Below are 21,333 nucleotides of genomic sequence, written 5' to 3' on the forward strand. Positions count from 1 at the left end.
TGGAATGGGAACTCAGGACGGCGTCCAGCTTGTCACCTAAAGTGCTGTGATGTGATCAGATCCGGAAGAGACCGCTGACTGGAAACCACCCAGTGCTGACTGGAAACCACCCAAGCTTAGCCACCATTGGATGTGGATTAGGTTGTTGTCATGACGATGTGTTTTAGACGTGGCCCTTTGTCTCAATCACCACATTATGTGTAACATGAGTTAAGAAGCTTCAATGCTTCTCTAAAATGAAACGTGTCCTAATCTTTATTGTGTTATTTCAGTACATCCATTGTGCTTTGGGTACATCGCTCAACAGCTGCATGCAATGAAACTCAGCTTTTAATTGTATATTCTAACATTTTTGAAAGGGTAGCTTCCCCTTTAAGGCATGAAAAGTTGCTTTCATGCTTAGCTCCAGTAGTTAGTTTAAAGACTAGACAGAACTTAATACAAACAGAACACAATGGAGCTTCGGAGCCCTTACAGAACTTTATAGGTCTATGAGGAACTGCTGTCTGCAATAACAACTCCAGTACAATATTTCTGGCCTGAACTTGGGAGCTGTAATCTCTGCTCCAACAATCGTTTGTGTGAAATGAACAATTACTACACAATAACAACACATGCAATCTGGTCATGCAACAAAATCACTCATGTGAAACAAGAGGAAATATAATGTGAAAACAGTCCGCAGCTACCTAATGGGAAAAGGCCATTAAAAATTCATTGAACTCCATCCATGTTTAAACATAACCTTAAAACAAGCGCTGTTCTGAAACTGCCTATTTTTAAAACACATCACAGATACGGTATATTTATGCTACAGAATCTGCAGTGAAAAACAAATCACACAACACAACGATGTCCACAGAAGGTTGGTCAAGCAGTGCCAGAAAATAAGGTATCAATAAACAACAAACCAAACTGATACTTTTTGTTTTAACTTATAGAGTGTATTAAATCCTTTGACAAATTAATAAAAAAAACATGTAAATACGGAAAAAAATCTCAAACTTTCCAGCCAAGCAGAAATCAAGGTGAGAGTGGGAATAATATTATTTTTGCTTTTAGCAGCATTGTTACTTAACACCTATGAGTAATGCAAATTCTAGCTTTTAATAAGTAACCGCGCCACCCTATAACAGATTAAATACTGTTATAGGGCGGCACAGGTGTGCAAAATCATGTATATATACCCGTGCCGCCATTTGCATCCTCAGCTGTCAATCACCGGGTCCAGGCCGATCTCCAAGAATTACCGATGGGGGAGAGACCTATGTATAAACAACACAGATCTCTCCCCTGTCAGCTCCAGTACACTGATTTGTATGGCTCTGCATAGCACAGCCATACAAAGCAGTGTCCTTAAAGTGGAATGCACACACAGAGCACACAGGAAACAGCACACAGGTAACCCTTTGATCGCCCCTCATGTTAAACCTCTTCTTGCCCAGTGCCATTAGTACAGTGTCAGTGCTTTTTATTAGCACTGATCACTGTATTGGTGTCACTGGAGATGTCAGTGACACCAAGTCAGTTCCCCCCAGTGTCAGAATGCCCACCGCAATCCCACAGTCCTGCTATAAGTTGCTGATCACCTCCATTACTAGCCATTTGTAAACGCTACAACTTTCACGTAAACCAATTAATTTAGATGTATTGGGATTATTTTTAGAAAAGACGTAGCAGAATACATTTTGGCCTAAATTGATGACGCAATTTGATTTTTACAATTTTTTTACTGGGCGTGTTTAATAGCAAAAAGTCAAAAATATTGTTTTTTTTCTCAAAATTGTTGGGTTTTTTTGTTTATAGCGCAAAAAAATAAAAAACCGCACAGGTGATCAAATACCACCGAAAGAAAGCTTTATTTTTGGGAAAAAAAGGACGTAAATTTAATTGGGGTGCAGCATTGCATGACCACGCAATTGTCAGTTAAAGTAACACAGCGCCATATAAAAAAAATGGCCTGGTCAGGAAGGGGGGTAATTTGTCTGGAGTGGTTAAATAAACATACCTATACAAAATTAGCATCACCTCAGCACAAGGATAATATTCTGTTTTACATTAAATCTGGAACATTTTCAAGTGGCAGATATTGGTGTCAGGGCGTTTTGATCACCTTCCTGGCTTATACAGTGTGTATACATTTTGTACACAAAAAAATGCTGATGGAGTTATTGGAGTGCTTACAGTGGAGTTCCAGCTGTTTTAGTGTTTATTAAAAGTCAGCAGCTAAAAACTGTAGCTGCTGACTTTTAATAAACACACACTTACCTGTCCCAGGGTCCAGTGATGTGCTCATCCGTGCTGTCCCTTCTCCCCTTCTCTCCGCCATGGTGCCGGCATCTCAACTGTGGGCACCAGGCTGTGACAGCTTGCGGCTTCACAGCCTGGTGCCCAACGTGCATGCACGGGTTGCGCTACTCCCAGGGGCGTATTTACCGCGAGGCAAACAAGGCATTTGCCTAGGGCGGCATTTTCAGGGGGGCGGCATTGCCCCCCTCCCTGCAGAAGTGACACAAGACGTGGCAGTGCACACAGGAGCCATTATCTGCAGGGTACACACAGTCAGGTCAGAGGCGATAGAGAGGAGGAGCTGAGTGGCCGGACGAGGAAGGAGCCTCCACTGATCAGAGTGACCTGAGTACTGGGACTAGGAGCGTCCGATGCTCAGCTCTGCTCATTGCATATGTGTGCAGTGACATTGCTATGGGGTGGGCGGACCGAAGCAGGGTCCATCAGCAGGGGCATATGAGCCGACACCGCACCAGTGACACTGATCCACAGCTCTGTCCCCGGCTGGCTCCCAGCAGAGTGCACCGAAGCCGCCTCCTTCTCCTCCGCTGTCTATATATACATGGGAGGAGGGGGAGGAGGAGAGACACCGCTGTGCATGTCTGTGCTGATGTCTGTACCAAGTTTCTTATATTGGTCCTGGGCAGAGGAGGGGAACAGAGTGACTAGGAAGGGGGGGTTAAAAAAATGAGTGATTGGGGGGGTTAAGAGGATATGTGCTGGGGGGGGCACCTTGGGAGGAGAGAGGATCTATGCTAGAAGATGGTTTTGGATTTGAAATCCAACCTGACACAAGAGCACAAGCCTTCTCCCCTCCCAAAGCGCCCCCCTGCACATATCCGACCACCCCACCTTCCTACTAGCACAAGTGGAAGGGGGGGTCTGTACTGAGAGAGGGGGGTCTATAATGATGGAGAAGGGTCTGTACTTAGTGGGAGGGGGGTCTATACTGAGGGAGGGGGATCTATATTTAGTAGGGAATAAGGTCTGTACTCAGGGAGGGGGGGGGGTCTGTACTGAGGGGAGACTATACTTGGTGGAGAGCAGGGGCGTATTTACCGTGAGGCGGCATTTTTCAGGGGGCGGTACCACTGAGGCAGGGAATTGGGGGGGTGTCAGCAGCGGTCGATTTTTGTGTTGCCTAGGGCAGCACAAAACCTAAATACACCACTGGCTATGCCTCCTAATTGGTCTGGGAGTCTCCTGGGACCTGTGAAAGTTCCCAGGAGACTGCGGGAGGGAGGAGGGGGTCAAACTTCCAGCTCATTTCGCCACTCCAAACTAAGCCGGAAGTGGGAGCGTGTACCTGTCAAAAACAGGTATCTGCACCCCCCCAAAATGTATCAAATATGACAGTGAAGGGGGGGGGAGGCAAATAAGCGGAACTTCCATTTTAACGTTTAGTGAATCCAGGTATAGCTCAGTTGAATCCTAGCCATTATTGAAATGCAGTGAGGCTGCATATACAGTAAAAATATACATGTGTTTTTGTTTTTTGTACATTTTAGCTGCAGCACTCTGGAGAGTCGGACCAGCTCTCCCGCAGTCTGATATACACTCTGCTCTAATCAACAGTACTCTTATTCCTTGGGCAGCACCGATGACTAGAGAAATGTTCACAGAGACTGACAGACCACTGGAGAGCCAGGCCACTACATTATATGTGGAACACTCAAGAGTGCTACAGCAATGGGTGTTTTAACCATTGCTGCAGCATAAAATACATACAAAAAAATAAAAATACAAGCACATCTATTACTGTATATGTGGCCAAATCATTGCAGTAATACGTGGCTGAAGATCAACTGGGCATGTTCAGCCCCTTCCAGCCCAGGCCAATTTACAGCTTTAAGTGCTGTCGAACTTTGAATGACAGTTGCGTGGTCATGCAACACTGTTCCCATATTATATTTTTCATCATTTTTTTCAGACAAATAGAGCTTTATTTTGGTGGTATTAAATCACCACTGTTTTTTTATTCGTTGCTAAATAAATGAAAAAAGACTGAAAAAATTTAAATGTTGCAAATAAATGATATTTTGTCATAAATTTAAGCCAAAATGTATTTTGCTAAATTTCTTTGGGGAAAATACTAAAAACCAGTGTTTATCATTTAGTCTGTAGGAAAGTTATAGAGTCCACAAACTATGGGATAGGTCTGAAAATTGATCAGTCCTCATGTACTGACAGTCTCATCTCATTTCTTGAGGCACAAAAATTTCAGGACAGTACAAATATCCCCCAAATTACCCCTTTTTGGAACGTAGACAGTTCAAGGTATTTAGTAAAAGTCATGGAAAATTTTTCGAAGTTGTACATTTTTGTTATAATTGTTTGGAAAACGAAGAAATAAAGAAAAAAATTCACATTTTCTTACATACTGTCAGCAGTACAGTAGAGCGCCATGATATCACTGAAGTGGCTGTGATCAAGGACACTGGTGACAGTATGTAAAAAATAAATACATTTTATTTTCAAATGTTTTCTTTTTCTTATTACATTTTTTTCTTTTTTTTTTAACGACTTTCTTTTTACACAATGTGACCAGAGCAATCCAGTGTTACCATAGTAACATTGTACTACTCTAGGGAAGTGATCAGGATTTTTTTTTTTCTTTACACATTATGATTGCTTATACCAGTGAATTCCACAGGTATAAGCAAACATTTTTATTGAACAAATGGTACAGATGGGCTGTGATTGGCCCTGTCTGTACAATGTGATCACTGTGACCAAGAACAGCTAGCAACACAATTGTACACAATGAATGGCATGAATCAAAGCCATTCATTGTTTACAATTGCCAAGTGATCTGCTGTGATTGACCACAGAGACAACATGGTACCGGCAGCGGCCCAGTACAGTGATGTGCCATCGGTTGTGTACGGTGGACACAGTCAGTAACAGATCGTGCTACAGTGCGCCCCGTGGGGCACAAGTGAGGCACATTTCCAGGAGGACATCATATGACGTCCACCTAGAAAGACAAAAGTCTCTTCCGGCCATCATTTTACAACAGGTCAGGCAGGAAGTGGTTAAAAAAAAAATTAGCATGAAAAAAAACATCAGACTCAATTTAGCCTTTAATGAATTGGCCCATATATATCAGGTCAGAGAATATACTCATTTCAGTTTTATCTTCTCTTTTCTAATCAAGTCAGCAATTGTAATGGAAACCATTGCAAAATTAAAAGAACATTATTTCCTGACTCATTAAATAAATGCACTTACCAGTATCATGTGACCGGTGGAGATGTCCATATTTGACTGGACAGGTTCCTCACTCCAGGAGGATGTGCTACTCCTTGCAGTGGGGCTGGCCATAGGCCCATCACTGAATTGTGATGAGATGCTATTAATACGGGAACTGTGCAGCGGCTCTGGTCGATCCGAAGTCTTGACAGACATCCGCTGACGGCAAAGCTCCTGCAAAGAAATGGAAAGACATACTATATGAATAATATGGAATTAATTTTGACCCCAGGGGAGCAGTTCTTGTCAGCTAGGAAAGAAAAATCTGCCAGTCTTCTACAGTCTGCAAGCACGTATAACACTATGTACCGTCAGACTGTACTGTCACACACTGGCTGATCTGCTTGGCTTACATTGGAATTTCCACAAAAACCTTTATTTTCTAATTTTGCATATAGTTAACTGGGTTTCTGTCACATTTTCATTGCTGTCTGTGTTCTCTTTGGGAAGATTTCCCCTCTCTTCCTACCCAGAAGACACAACAGGAAATGTGACAAAATCTCCCCAAAATGTGGAAAAGTCTCACATTTGACTTCTGTGCCCAGATTATGTACCAATGTTGGGAGATTCAAGTGACAATTGTAAAATTTTACATTTACTGCCATTTTCTGTCCCAGTGCCATTAATCAACAGGACAGAAAGTGAGACTGAATCCCCTCAACAGAGAATCAGACAGCAATAAAACGTTATTAATTAACTTCTCATTTGAGAATAATTTGCAACAATGGACAGAGGATCAGATCATGTAGGGTAGCCTTTCTCAACCAGGGTGCCGCCTGAGGTCCTCAGGGGTGCCACAGCATCATGGTTGAACAAGGCTGTCAGATCTGACCGAGGTCCTGCTCTGTCGAATGTACATCGACATAGCAGGACCTTGGTCGGGACAGTACATTGAAGCACTGTTGAAGGGGGAGGCAGCTTCCTGAGTCCTGAGCTCTCCACCTCCTCCTACAGGGCTATACCAGGTATGCATACAAGGCTGCATGTAGGGCTGGTACGGGGAGGGGTAGTGCCCTGAGTTCTGACTCTGCAAACAGCCACCAAACCTAAGCTACACCCTGCAGCCAACTGTATGTCATTAGCCTGGCCACACTCGCTGCACTTGGCCAGCACTGCCCACAGGTTTGTGGACCAGAAGGGAAGAATGGTCCTGCCCTGTGGCTTTGGTGAGAGGAAAGCAGGGCACAGAGGGGATCAGAAGGGAGAGTGGGAGTTGGCTTTAACAGAGAGTGGGGTACAAAGGTGTGCCAACAGGGGAAGTTGAGGTGTGGAGGTCAGCACAGAGGAAGGTTTGGGGGTACAGAGGTGAGCAGGAAGAGGGGTTTAGGGTACAGAAGTGAGCAGAGGAGGGGGGGCCGAATACAGAGGTGAGCAGAGAGGTTGATCTTGGGGTACAGAGGTGAGTAGACACGGGGTGTGGGGTACAGTGGTGAGCATGGGGGGTTGGGGTACAGAAGTGAGCCGACAGGGGGTTTGGGGTACAAAGGTGAGCAAAAGTGGGGTGGGGTACAGAAGTGAGCAAAAGGGGGGTTTGGGGTACAGCGTAGTAGAGGGGGGCGTGGAGGTAAGCATAAGGGGGTTTCAGGGTACACAGCGCATTTGTCTTCATGGTGAGAATGCGCACAATTTTGCATGTGTTCCCCGACGCGCAGTAATGTGAACCAAGTCTTAAAATGGGGTGCCTCAAGACTGAAAATACATTTCAAGGGCGCCCTGACTGGAAAAACATTGAGAAACACTAATGTAGGGGTCTTCTAATCATAATACATATTACTGATTATTCAATAATTGCAGATTTTCCAACAGAGATTGATTGCAAGCATTTTAAAAAAATAATTTTAGAACAAATTCTATATATTTCAAGATGCAGTGAGATTCTGTATAAAGCGACAGGCAACTGGTGGGATTTAATATGTTAAAAGGGAACGAAGCCATCAATGTAACTGTTTCCCAAAACAGTTACATTCAAGGCATGCCATAAGTAATAACCATCACATATGCTTGATTTTTCAGCCAAACTGTCAAACCATCAAATCACCGGTGTCATAATTGACCACATGTGCAGCACCATGACAAATGTAGATCAACAGAGGCCAAGATGGCAGCTTCCTTGGCGGTAAAGGAGAGATTGATTTATTTCCATTTTAAGATCATACTGACCAACCCAACTTGTGCTCTTATTGGAGTTGTCTGACAGTTTTGACTATGCACTGCATAGTCTTTAACAGCCTGATCATGTGTAAAACGAATGTATTAAGCTTAAAACGACTAATGTGCCATGGTAGCCACTTTGTGTTTGGACCTTTCTATGGTGAACAAGCAACTGTACTCCTACGTGCCTAAAGTAACCCATTCTTTTCTACTGTTAGGGAAACTTTGCTGTAGTTATGTCAGAATGAGGGGAACTCCTAATAGGTGGAAACCAGGGCTTAGATGTTTATTTTTGACAATTCAAATCTACATACCAGTAACAGCTCTGATTGGTCTGCTTAGGCTGTACATTTAAGGAACAATGGCTTGTGCTTGAAACAGGTGATGGAGCAGGTTATAAAGACACTGCTCTTACATGCTTGGGGAATGAAAGTGCTAACACTAATAAGGAGTTAAAACTAAGGTGCAAACGGTACAGCAGCCATATAGAATGGAATAGAATTAAGCCTCTTGCACACCGCACCTCGAAAATGCTCCATAAAGTATTTTCTTTACTGATTTAAAATGCAGCCCATTGTTTACAATGTGCCTGTATACACAGTCGCATAAACAAGCACTGAGTATTCTTAAGTAAAAAAAAAAATAGAGAAAAATTTGCAATCCTATTCAGTAATTTGCTTTGGTGCACACAAATATGCACATATGCATGCAAATACACTCATGTGAGCATACGTTTTGGATTTTGTCTAGGAATACATTGTGCATGAGAATGCATACGCACATAAATGCGCACAAAAATACGTGTGAATACAAGCAAAACAAATGCCTGAAATTTCATCCAGAAATGCTGATGCTCAAACAGTAGTAAAGTGTGCAAGGGGCCTTAAGCTGAATTCTGAGGTCATTATACTGAATTTTGGTTTGTTGTAGTTCTGCACATCATTGCTCTGTTCTCTACTATACTGAGTAAGCCTATATAATGTAGAACTGTTGAGAAGGACCACATAAAATCAGTAATGGACCCCACACAAATGAATGAAAAAAAGGAATGTGTTTAGTTTTGGGGTTCGTACTGTTGGGCATTCCAAGTAACAGAATTTCACTTGAAACCAGAAAGACATGAAGTGATGCAAAAGGAAATGAAGAAGGAAAGGAAAAGAAGGCACACTTCTCCAACCGGGTCCAACCCAGGGGCGGACTGACAACTCATGGGGCCCCCGGGCAATAGGGGATCATGGGGCCCCTGTGTCCTTGCCCAAGCTCACAAAAGCCTATGAAAAAAGTACCAGGGGCATCTCATGGGGCCCCCTACTGACCCCGGGCCCTGGGGCAGTGCCCAAGTTTCCAAATGGTCAGTCTGCCCCTGGTTCAACCAAATAGATATACATAGATATTGAGGAAGATGTCAGTTTGATTAGTGTAGAATCTGATTATGACATATGTATGATTTGTCTTTCTTCCCTCATGTGGACAAAAACAACCAATACACTTTTCTCCTTCTATGTAGCAGTTAAATGCTAATTTAACAACAACTACTTTACAGGCTGGAGAACATTAACAATTGATAATAACTGATCATGCATAAGTGAGAGATTTTATGGCACAATTGTCAGGGACGTTTGCAGACAGGACTAAACAGGATGTAAAATGAAGCCTTGGTTTAAAATCACATAACAAACTTGTTATTTCAAAGCAACTGTCCTATTTTTTTTATTTAAATATACTTTCAAACAATATATTAAAAAATTCCAGATAAATGACCCATTTGAATGCATAATCACTGATATTTGTAGATGGCCATACACAACATTGACAGTAAGTTTACCCACACACATAACATTTCTGATTTTACATTGTTTTAAAGCCACCAGAACCCACCCATGTTTACATTTGCAACAACCAATGACTGCTTAACAAGATGGATTTTTTTAAAAAATGTGCATGCCCTGCATGGCTAGATCTTCACCACCTTGTTATATCAGGCTGTCTATGACAAAATTAAAGGTAGCCTATAATGATTCTGGGTCCATTAAATTGTAATTTTCTTATTTTTATTTTACTGGTACTTTACACTTTTTGTATTATATACTTAAACACACACACACTCATTCTTTGCTTTACAAATAAACATTTAATAAATGACAAAGGATTCCCAGATCATTACAGGTTAACAGAAAAGATAGAACAGTAGAATCTTTCCCTGTTACAGCCCTCTGCATATTTTGAAGTTCAGCTTTAGCTACTGAACTCTGCAAACATGCTTTTTACAACTTGATAAATAGATGCTATGAGACAGGTCAAAAGAAGCATACAGCTGCACCAGCTTACTGAATAAAAGACTACAAAATATTGTTGGGCAATATATTTACCTGACTAAAAAAGCAAAATGCATTTTTAAAAGTTCTATAATATTATCCTGACAAAAATATGCACACAATTAGTACACATTCCATTTAATGTAAATCTACTTCAGTCACTGTTTTATATAACCTCATCTAGTTTTTATGAGCACATAAGCATGCATGCACACAAACTTGAATATCTGGCATAGTAAGTGACTATGGATGACAGCAGTCATGCATTTCTTCTCTTGCATTATAAATGGGAGCCAGTGAAAGCCTACACTATCACCACCTGAAGTTTTACTGACAGCAAAGAGATCGGAGTTACTAAGATGGGAGGTAATACAAGCCAAAGAAAAATGTTATTGCATGGATGCCAAGTCTTCTGTTTGAACTGTTTCAGTTAATACAAGCAGGGTTTGTTTTATGTGTGAGATTGCCTTCAAATACAACACAAGACCATTCTACAGAAAATACTCTTGACATAAATTTCTTAGACAAGCAAGGTTATTGTCAGATCATTTTAGTGTACAGCACCCGCAGGAAAGTGACAGAAAAACATGGTAGATTTAAGATGCACATCAAGGCCACGTCAGCACCCTCTCCTAAATCCTTCCTTTGCCTTATGTGAACTCTGAGTGTCACTGACTTCTGCATAAACAGATAAACCGACCTCGAGCAATCCTGAATAAGAAACAGGACATTAAGAAATATTCCACAGTTTATTCATGGGTAACACTGTGGCACTGGGGCACTGGGTAGATCTGTTACCAGCAATCCTTTCGCATAAGTTCTTGCCATAGATGGATCGAATCTCATCCTGTTCATGAGGGACCGACCAAGGTTTCATCCATGTATGGGCAGGCTGGTTGTACTGAAGTCAATCCACCAATCAACCAGTGTGTCGGATTTTTTGCATGCGATTAGTGCCAGCAGCTGTAGTCACTAGCAGTGATCATTGTGTTCTGTTAGCAGGGAAGGCTCCCCACCAGGAGAACATAATACTGCTGCAGGAGACATTCCACCATCAACACTGACTGTGTTGATGGGGGAATCGAGCAATTTTCTTTCCTGCAACCCATGGTTGCTGGAAAGAAAATTGCATCATCTATGGCTTTCCTAAGTTGTCAATTGTGTGGGTGTGTCTCTAGGAGTGGATTAGACTATAAGCAGCAGGGTGCAGGGACTGATGTAAAAGATTCAACATATCTTGTAAACACTACCAATACTACAAAATTAATACAATAAAATAACATTAGCCTTTGTAAAAAATTAAGCTATTTGATTTCCATGATAGCCAAGCAACTGTCATTTTCACAAGCAAGTTAGTAAAGGCAATCTACATATTTGATTTCCTTTGGTTAGTTTTATTTATTTTAAACTAGATTTCTAGATAAAGAAAACAAAAATTTCTTCTGTTTCCCTAATGGAAGAGGAGACAATTTATATTCTAGTGCCTGACACCTTCTCACACTTTTGGCCTGATTTACTATGAACATAAGCTTGTTCCTTGGACTGCCAATCCCTAAGGATGAAGCAAAGACGCCTTTCCAGGATTTACATATGTGTATACTAAATGCATGTGTATTGTTGGCTCAGAGCCATGGATATGCAAATTCACTAAAGTCAAGCATCCATCCTCATGGTTGGAAAATCCTATTTCCAATTATATCCTCTCACTTCACAGGAAGAGGTGAGATTCAGAAGTGAATAAAATTATTTTGCCAATTTTATAGTGTCATTAGATTGCTGTATTTTTTCCAATGAATGCAATGTTTGATGAATAAAAGTATCATTATAATAGGGTCAATTTAAATACAAGTATCTCGCGTGTAATTATTGATGCTCTATTCATGATATATTTATGATCATATGTATTGTAAAATAAAAAATGTATATTGAACAGAGACCTCATTAATATTCATGTAGCACAATATGCCTCCAATTATGCAAACAAGAACTTGTGGCCAGATAACTAGAATAATTATCTAATATCTGCTTCAAAGTTTTCAGGGTTGATTTAGTTAAAAAAGAAAATAATGTTCACTTTTAAAAGTGAATGTTTATTTCGAATACCTAATATTTTCCACAATAAAATTTAAAAGAAAAAGTTTTTTTTTCTGCTTGCACGCGATTGGATGATTGATGTGAGCAAAGCTTCACCTGATTCACACAAATAAATGAACATTCAGTTTGCAAAACAAAAATCCTCTCCTGCAGGAAAACAACCCCAATATGCAAGTATCCACTCATGCTGGGTAATAAGCAGGTTGTCTATTTTATTCTATTGGTTGGACTAGATGGACTTGTGTCTTTTATCAACCCAACTAGCTATGTAACTTTGTGCAAATATTGACCATTGACAGAAAGATTTTTTTTTTAAATTGTAGAAAAGTTACTCTTGCTTGTGTGCAGGTTGTCTAATTAGTGAAAGTATACAAGCAAGCATAGTTGCAATTAAAGCATTCTGCAAATCAAATAAGAGATAAAAAGAGATTTTAAAGTGAATAATGGATTATAGTAAACTATTATAACACTTTTACTTGAATACTGGATTGTTTGGTTTATTTACAAAACAATATATATAGTGCCTATTAGATTTAATTACAGCATATGTGGTATTACACGCAAATACTGTAGGTGTGAATGGGCACACATGGGGGAGATTTACTAAAACGTAAAATCTGGTGCAGCTGTGCATAATAACCAATCAGCTATTAGTCCCAGGTCACATCGGGTGCGACTTGGCATGCGATTTGCATGCTATGTGACTTGCAAATCTCATGCCAAGTTGCACCCTACTGTCCGCAATTACAGCTGTCATATCGGTGCGGTTCCGACTTGGTCGGAGCCAGGTGCTTCCACCTCAGGTTCCTTTAGGAACATGTTACATGTTACACCAGTATTTCAGGTGTAACATGTTCCTAAAGGTGAACCTAGCCTTTAAGCTTGAGGTGGGATTACCTGGTTTTTTAAGGTTGCTCCGTCACGCAACACTGTACCCAAATAAATTTATAAAACAAATTTTTAATAGAGCTTTCTTTTGGTGGTATTTGCTCACCACTGGGTTTTTAAAATTTGTTTACTATATAAACTAAAAAAGACTCAAAACTGTAAAAAAAAAAAGAATTTTTTCTGCATTCTGTTATAAAACATGTCCAATAAAATCAAATGTATTCATAAATGTAGGACAAAATGGATTCTGCTACATGTCTTTGGTAAGAAAAAAAAAAAACTTCATTTTTTTGGGACACTATGCTATTGGGGACACTAGTATAGTTCTTGGTCAGAGCTGCACTGATTTCTAAAGTAGTACATGTACTACTTTTGGTGCGATTTGCATAGACATCTGTGTCAGATGTCTTACAAAGCGCACCTCAAATCAGCATGTCACCCGACTTTGAAATCGTGTAATTTCATTGTAAGTTGCATTATTTCAAAGTCAGGCTTGATGTGACCGGGGTGTAAGGCGTTATTGTCAAAGCTCCATTGAACAAACTGAATTTAGAAGCTGATTTGTTACTATGCACAGCTGCACCACATTCTCTGGTCTTCAGTTTTAGTAAAATTCCCCCATAGTTTTCCTTTCCCTTTTGCATGAAAGTGCACAGCATAGATGTGAACTAGCCTCATTGGTAAGAATGGCATTTCTACCTGACATTGATTTATATGCTACAAAATGCATGAGTTTTTGTTACATGGTACAACATTATTGCAATGAAACTGATGTTCAATAAAAAGAACTGAAAATATAGACAAGGAGGAGGACAGCCCAGTCAAGTGACCTGTCAAATCATCTGATCAGCCTTTCCTCCAATCATGGAGTTTTTACCGTAGTGTTGTTATCTCTTTCCGCCGACCATCTCCTGGCCCTTTAAGAGTTTTAAAAGCCGGGAGGCCAAGGTGAGTTATGTGACTGCTGTAATTGGCTGTCACAGCGGGCACATGATTGGAAAACTCCAGATTGCAAGAAAGTGTCGGAAGCTTGCTGATCCCCGTCCACAATGTTGGGAGCATGCAGGGAGCGATCTCTCAGCATGGTAAGTTCTTTACACAGGGCTGTATATATGCTGCCGCTAAGCCTTAAGGCCCAAACACCGAGCGGCCACATATATGCATACAAAAGGCGTGAAGAGGTTAAGCAAATCAATCCCATGGGACACTGAAGGCTCCATATCATGGCCTGCATTTTATGAATAGTATGGAAAATGTAGATAGAATAATACTGCAGTGTCCACAATGTTTTGCACAACAAATATACAGGTGAAACTGGAAAAATTAGAATATCGTGCAAAAGTTCATTTATTTCAGTAATGCAACTTAAAAGGTGAAATTAATATATGAGATAGACTCATTACATGCAAAGCAAGATAGTTCAAGCCATGATTTGTCATAATTGTGATAATTATAGCTTACAGCTCATGAAAACCCCAAATCCACAATCTCAGAAAATTAGAATATTGTGAAAATGTGCAATATTCTAGGCTCAAAGTGTCCCACTCTAATCAGCTAATTAAGCCATAACACCTGCAAAGGATCCCTGAGCCTTTAAAAGGTCTCTCAGTCTGGTTCAGTAGGAATCACAATCATGGGAAAGACTGCTGACCTGACAGTTGTGCAGAAAACTATCATTGACACCCTCCATAAGGAGGGAAAGCCTCAAAAGGTAATTGCAAAAGAAACTGGATGCTCCCAAAGTGCTGTATCAAAGCACATTAATAGAAAGTTATGTGGAAGGGAAAAGTGTGGAAGAAAAAGGTGCACAAGCAGCAGGGATGACCGCAGCCTGGAGAGGATTGTCAGGAAAAGCCCATTCAAAAGTGTTGGGGAATTTCACAAGGAGTGGACTGAGACTGGAGTCAGTGCATCAAGAGCCACCACACACAGATCCTGGACATGGGTTTCAAATGTCGTATTCCTCCTGAACAACAAACAACGTCAGAAGCGTCTTACCTGGGATAAAGAAAAACAGACCTGGTCTGTTCCTCAGTGGTCCAAAGTCCTCTTTTCTGATGAGAGCAACTTTTGCATCTCATTTGGAAACCAAGGACCCAGAGTATGGAGGAAGAATGGAGAGGCACACACTGCAAGATGCTTGAAGTCCAGTGTGAAGTTTCCACAATCTGTGTTGCTTTGGGGAGCCATGTCATCTGCTGGTGTTGGTCCACTGTGCTTCATTAAGTCCAGGGTCAACGCAGCCATCTACCAGGAGATTTTGGAGCACTTCATGCTTCCTTCCACAGATGAGCTTTATGGGGATGCTGACTTCATTTTCCAGCAGGACTTGGCACCTGCCCACACTGCCAAAAGCACCAACACCTGGTTCAATGACCGTGGGATTACTGTGCTTGATTGGCCAGCAAACTCTCCTGACCTGAACCCCATAGAGAATCTATGGGGCATTGCCAAGAGAAAGATGGGAGACTTGAGACCGAACAATGCAGAAGAGCTGAAGGCCGCTGTTGAAGCATCCTGGTCTTCCATAACACCTCAGCTGTGCCACAGGCTGATAGCTTCCATGCCTTGCCGCATTGAGGCAGTATTTGCTGCAAAAGGGGCCCAAACCAAGTACTAAGTACATATGCATGCTTATACTTTTCAGAGGTCTGATTAAGTTGCATTACTGAAATAAATGAACTTTTGCACAATATTCAAATTTTTCGAGTTTCACCTGTATTTCCTAAAGCATTCACTTTCTTGGGCATGTTACAATACCTGGTTGCATACATTCTCAATTTAATATAGAAAAATAGCTTTTGGCATGCCCAAAATACTACAATGAACTTCCATTGATCCAACAATAAATTGCAATGCTTTCAGCTATTTAGCAAGATCATGACACAATATAATTGTTTACAGCTGTGTTACTTAAGATGGTCTGGTTGTAGTTGACATGATTGTAGAAACAAAAATAGTAAGTGCTACAGTGTTTTCTGTGCAAAAACTGGACATTGTTGTTGCTAGAGTGCACAACAGGTCAACTCCAGTTTGCAGCTAACTACACACTGAAAATAGAAGAGTTTGGTTACTTGCAAAGAGGTATGAATGTGTTCACTGTGCTATATGGAGACACAACATAGGGGAGAATATATTTCACAGCCTACAGCCCTGCCGGTTTTGTGATACTAGCCTACATTTTGTCTGATTATTGGACGCTTGTGACCACAACACAGATTTTCACAGCCTATCCCTCCTGAAACTTCAACCTTCTACCCACAATCTTAAAAAAACCATGTGCTCCCACATCAAGCTTAAAGGCTAGGTTCACCTTTAGGAACATGTTACATGTTACACCAGTATTTCAGGTGTAACATGTTCCTAAAGGTGAACCTAGCCTTTAAGCTTGATGTGGGAGCACATGGTTTTTTTGCTCAGTCATGCAACACTGTACCAAAATTAAATTTATAACATTTTTTTACACAAATAGAGCTTTCTTTTGGCGATATTTGCTCACCACTGGGTTTTTCAAATTTTTTTACTATATAAACTAAAAAAGACTGAAAAATGTAAAAAAAAGCCCAAAATGTTTTCTACATTCTGTTATAAAACATGTCCAATAAAATAAAATTTCTTCATAAATTTAAGAAAAAATGGATTCTGCTACATGTCTTTGGTATAAAAAAAAAAATCTCACATCTAACACTGCATTATTTGGGACACTATATTATTGGGGACACTAGTATAGTTCTGATAATTCTCAAGATAATGATCCATACAGAAACTATATTAGTAGTGGTGGTTAGAGTGTGACAGTGATAGGGTGTTGGACAATCTGGCGCTAACTAACACTGGCTGGGAAAGACACTAACTGACTAATTAAAAAGGACTTTGCTAGTGACACTAATACAGTGAATACAAGTCTCTCCTTGCTTTCAGTTCTGAAAGGTATCTGACAGCAGTGCAAAATCAATGTATATGTGTATGTATGACTGTGAGTTAGGGACCTTAGATTGTAAGCTCCTTGAAGGTTAGGGACTGATGTGAATGTACAATATGCAGCAGGGCTTAAAATTTTGAGTCTAGACCTACAAGCCAGGTACAAACCATACTCTCCACCAGTTGCCCCACCCAATCTTGCCCAGGTCAGCCTCCAACCCCACCCCCAGCCTGTCCCCCAACCCCACCACCAGCCCTGCCCCCAACCACGCCCCCTTTAAGCTTATGAAATTAAATTTTTCTTTAGAATAAAGAGTCCAAAATATAAAAAGCTGCAATTATAACATTGCGTTATTATGTCAATTTAAACATAACAGCAACAGCTTAATAGCAATAGGGTGCAATCAAAATATTAAGTTTTACAGCTTTAAACCTGAAGTGAACATTTCGTATTTTTTTTCTCCTGCATCTTTAAAAAGAGACTATAGTAACTAAAGTCTCTTTTAAAAGATGTAAGTTTAGTTTACAGAAGTATAGCATAAGAAAAAGTGCTTATTTTGATGCCAAAAAACATGGAATAATAGTTACTGTAAACATGTTGTATTTTTTATCTCCAGCAGAGACCTTAGAGAAGTGTGGCATTAAGAAAAAAGAAAAAAGTACCTCTTTGGATGGCCAAAAAACATTGCATAAAATAATTTTTATCTAAAGCATCTTATTAAAAGAGAGCTTAGAGAAGTAGTGCATTAAAAAAAAACAAAAAAGTGCTTATTTAGATGCAAAAAACATAGCATAACAATAGTAAACATTTTACCAAAGATGTGCTAATAGAGCAGCCATGGATTGTGTTGTACAACAGGACCAAGACTTGTGTATTACCTTTTTTCTGATGCAAAATACCACTTCAATGGCTGTGTGTGGATTGCATTCTATTCAATTAAGAATGTCCCCCAAGGCGGTGGAGAGCAGGCCTCTCCTCGTGTCCCCCGTGGCGGGGGAGAGCGGACCTCTCCTCGAGTGCCCCGCGGTGGTGGAGAGGGTGTCTCCACTCAGCGGAGGAGAGCGCACCTCTCCTGCACCTGTCTCCTCAGCGGCGCTGCCAGTGTAATGGCGGTGCCGAAGAAGCCTGAAACCAGAAGTTGGAAACCAGAACTCGGCTTCACAATGAGGCTTGGAGCGCAGGTGCAGTCGCTCCATCATCTGTACTCGCCGCTCGCCACACAAGAATTTCTCCTCGCATTTGGCGAGCGGCTTTTTCAAGCCCTGAAGCATATGGAAAAAAAGTGTAAATTGATGGTGCTACTGTATATAAATACCTGTAAAAAAATAAATTAATTTAAAAAATCCAGCCAGAACCTGTGTGTTGTGTTTACAAACACACATATATACAGCCACATTTATTGCCTGTACCCTGCTGACAAACTTGAGCTGTTTCCAACCACAGCATGAGAGCCAGGGGGCACGCATGTGCGGCTGTAAACTTCTTCTGCATGATGTAGTACATCGCCGAGCTCAGGGGAGCTACATGCTAGCAGTAAATGTACTGTTGGCGGGCGGCAAGTGGTTAAAGTAAACCTGTACTGAAAAAAATATGAAGTCTAACCTTCTTTTGAAAATACCAGCTGCTTGATTGACTTTCAGTCAATACTGACTGAGTCCCTGACTTGGAAAAAGTATGCAGCAAAGTCACTACTGATATCCATACTTGTTTGAGGTCAGTGATTCTGTTTTTCAGATACTAAATCCAGTGTATCAGCATGATAGCCAGGCAACTGGCATCTTAAAATATATTGAAAGCCAAACTTTTTTTAGATAGCATTGAAACCCCATTCACAGTTTATTTGCTATTTGTGTGTCTGCTTGGGACATTCATGCTTGTTGACCTCTCTTTCTTAAGTATATCTGGAGTTTTAACAATTTCATACTTTTTCCTAAGGGACCATTAACCCTAGTGCACTGTAATAACATTAAACTCCAACATACCTTAACTTTTTCCCTCCAGCTGTAAACATATACTGTATGTGATGGCTGGGTGGATGGTCTTTAATGCCAAGCCCCTGCACATATGCTTCAATGGGGAACAGTTTTTCTGTGCTGAGAGCATGCATTTAGCTAGGCTGTCCTGAGCAGCCCCTGATGCGTATTTGCATTTGGAAGCTTCCCATCCTGTGACCACTGTGAAAGCCAATCACAGTGGTCACACAATCAGAAAGTTTCTGTCTCCCAGCATTTAGATCCTCATAAAGGGCCAGGGGGCAGTGTCAAAAAGGGGTTAAATCCCTTGTGTGTTGCAAGGCACCACAGTGTAGCACAACACATAGGGGTTTATTTACTAAAGCTGGAGAGTCCAAAATTAGACTCCCTTCTGCATAGAAACCAATCAGCTTCCAGGTTTCATTGCCAAAGCTTCATTGAACAAGCTGAGGTTAGAAGCTGATTGGTTCCTATGCAGAAGGGAGTCTGATTTTGGACACTCCAGCTTTAGTAAATAAACCCCATAGTGTCCTGTACATTGTTTTGCACTAGGATAAAATGCAGGCTGACATTTTAGTGTGCATTGCTGTGGTTTTCAACCTATTCATTTTTAATTAGCTGTTTAAAATGAACAATGAAAGTCGACACATGACGTGCACAGTAGTGTACAGCACGGCGGTGTAAATGGGCCCTTAACCTAAAAGCAACTTCAGATATACTTTAAGAAGGAGAGGTCAGCAATGGTAGAAGCCTCTGTAATTCCCTCAATACAGGTTCCTTTGGTAGCTCAGCTGAAAAACAGATTTCAGGTTATTACAATAGCTGAACTGTAAAATGATTTCATGACTTTTGAAAGAATACATAACGGAACTAAGGGGGGTTTACAGATTTGCCTGGAGTTATTTAAAGTAAGTTGTAGCACTGGTGATAAATGCAAAGTAAGAGAGTTAACAGCCTGGCAACAGATTACTAGTAGTGTGAAGCCTAAGACCTGAGCTGTGGTCACCCACTTAGAAGCAATATCCCCTCCATAATGCCATTTCTCTGGCCTTGTACATTAGACAGAAGATGACAAATGTCAATGGACTTGCTCAGCATGCTGTTTATATAATGATGGAAATCTCACTTGGAGCACATTGTATATCCCCAGGCACGTACACTAACTGTATGGTGGAGTAGAAGAACATGTTCAGAAATGTCAAGGTCAGGGAAATGCAGGACTTGCTAGCCCCGTGTGAAATGGAATTTATATTAAAGTTCTTGTTTCAGATGTAAACTTATCAGCACCAGCCCCACAGCCAATTATTTACTTAACTGCTTGTTGTGTCTTCTAGACAGGGTGACCTACACTCTATAATTACTTGTGATTTGAATTTGACAGTATTTTCTACATTTTTTAATTGCCTTGGGTCGGTTGACCAGAACCTTCTGCAAAATGCTATTAAAGAGGGATTTCATAAACAAAGATAAAGTTGGTATTGGCATGGAGGAATTCCCTTGTCTCACAGCTCTCTGCTTTTTACCGTTCTAGAAGCTGCCATCCCAGGATAAGCCTAGTGTAAAATTTGCAGATAAGCCCACATATCTCAACTATATAATAGAATAACAATCTATGAGGACCCTCATATTCCAATGGAAAGCTTTGTTCCCTGAGGCAGTCTCACTATTACTTACAAGGAAGCCCTGGAAAGTGAAAAATCAATTATTATTAATATTATTATTGTTGTGGTTATTGTTGTTCAGAATTATAGACCGTTTAATGCCCAAAATAGCATTTTCCCCATTTTCCTACCTTTACATTCTTCGATCTTTCTCCTTTTTTATATCTATCTTTTCCCCTGTGTCCTTCTGATTTTGCCTGATTTTTACATTTCAATGGCTGCCTTTTGTCTGTACATTAAAAAGTTTTTATGTGCATACAACACGCTTGTGCTGGCCACTGCTTCCATGCCAACCTGAGCAGCTTAAACAGAAAAGCAATGTATTCAGAGCATGTGTATACTCTATACACATATGTGTAATGTGTATGGAGTATACAGAGACAGAGAGAGGGAAAGTGACAGAAAGGGCAACACAAAATCAAATAGTAATTAGCTTTTAGTTATGTCTGGTCTTGTATCTTGCACCATTTTATTTTTTTGCTCCTCCTACAAATCTGAAATATTCTTTTTTGGACCCATTGATCGCATTTTCATGGGTTGAAGCACACTGCATTAGGCAGCCCATTCAAAATGAATGGGTCATAATGCACCTCAACACATGAAAAACTAGATCATGCTACATTTTTTTATAGTACAACACAACTGGCATCATGGAACATTGTGGTGCATTCCAGACATGCATTGGAGTGCCATTCAAAATGAATGGCATCACGGCACATTGTGGTGTATTTTGGACATGAATTGTAGTGCCATTCAAAATTGATGGCAACAAAACACACTTAAAAAAT

General features: G+C 40.6%; 1 protein-coding gene across 1 annotated transcript in view; it reads right to left on the minus strand.

The window, feature by feature from the left end:
- The window catches only part of PTPRN2 (protein tyrosine phosphatase receptor type N2), a 1,146,107-nt gene that overhangs the window by 121,731 nt on the left and 1,003,043 nt on the right, over nt 1-21,333 (minus strand). Inside the window, exon 14 of the mRNA XM_089694046.1 lies at nt 5,521-5,715. Within this exon, the coding sequence (XP_089550172.1) occupies nt 5,521-5,715 (195 nt within the window). The remainder of the gene's footprint in view (nt 1-5,520; nt 5,716-21,333) is intronic.

This window comes from Staurois parvus, unplaced genomic scaffold (genome assembly GCF_062004578.1).
Source record: "Staurois parvus isolate SC_StPar_1 unplaced genomic scaffold, SC_StPar_1.0 ptg000005l, whole genome shotgun sequence".
NCBI classification, from domain to species: Eukaryota; Metazoa; Chordata; class Amphibia; order Anura; family Ranidae; genus Staurois; species Staurois parvus.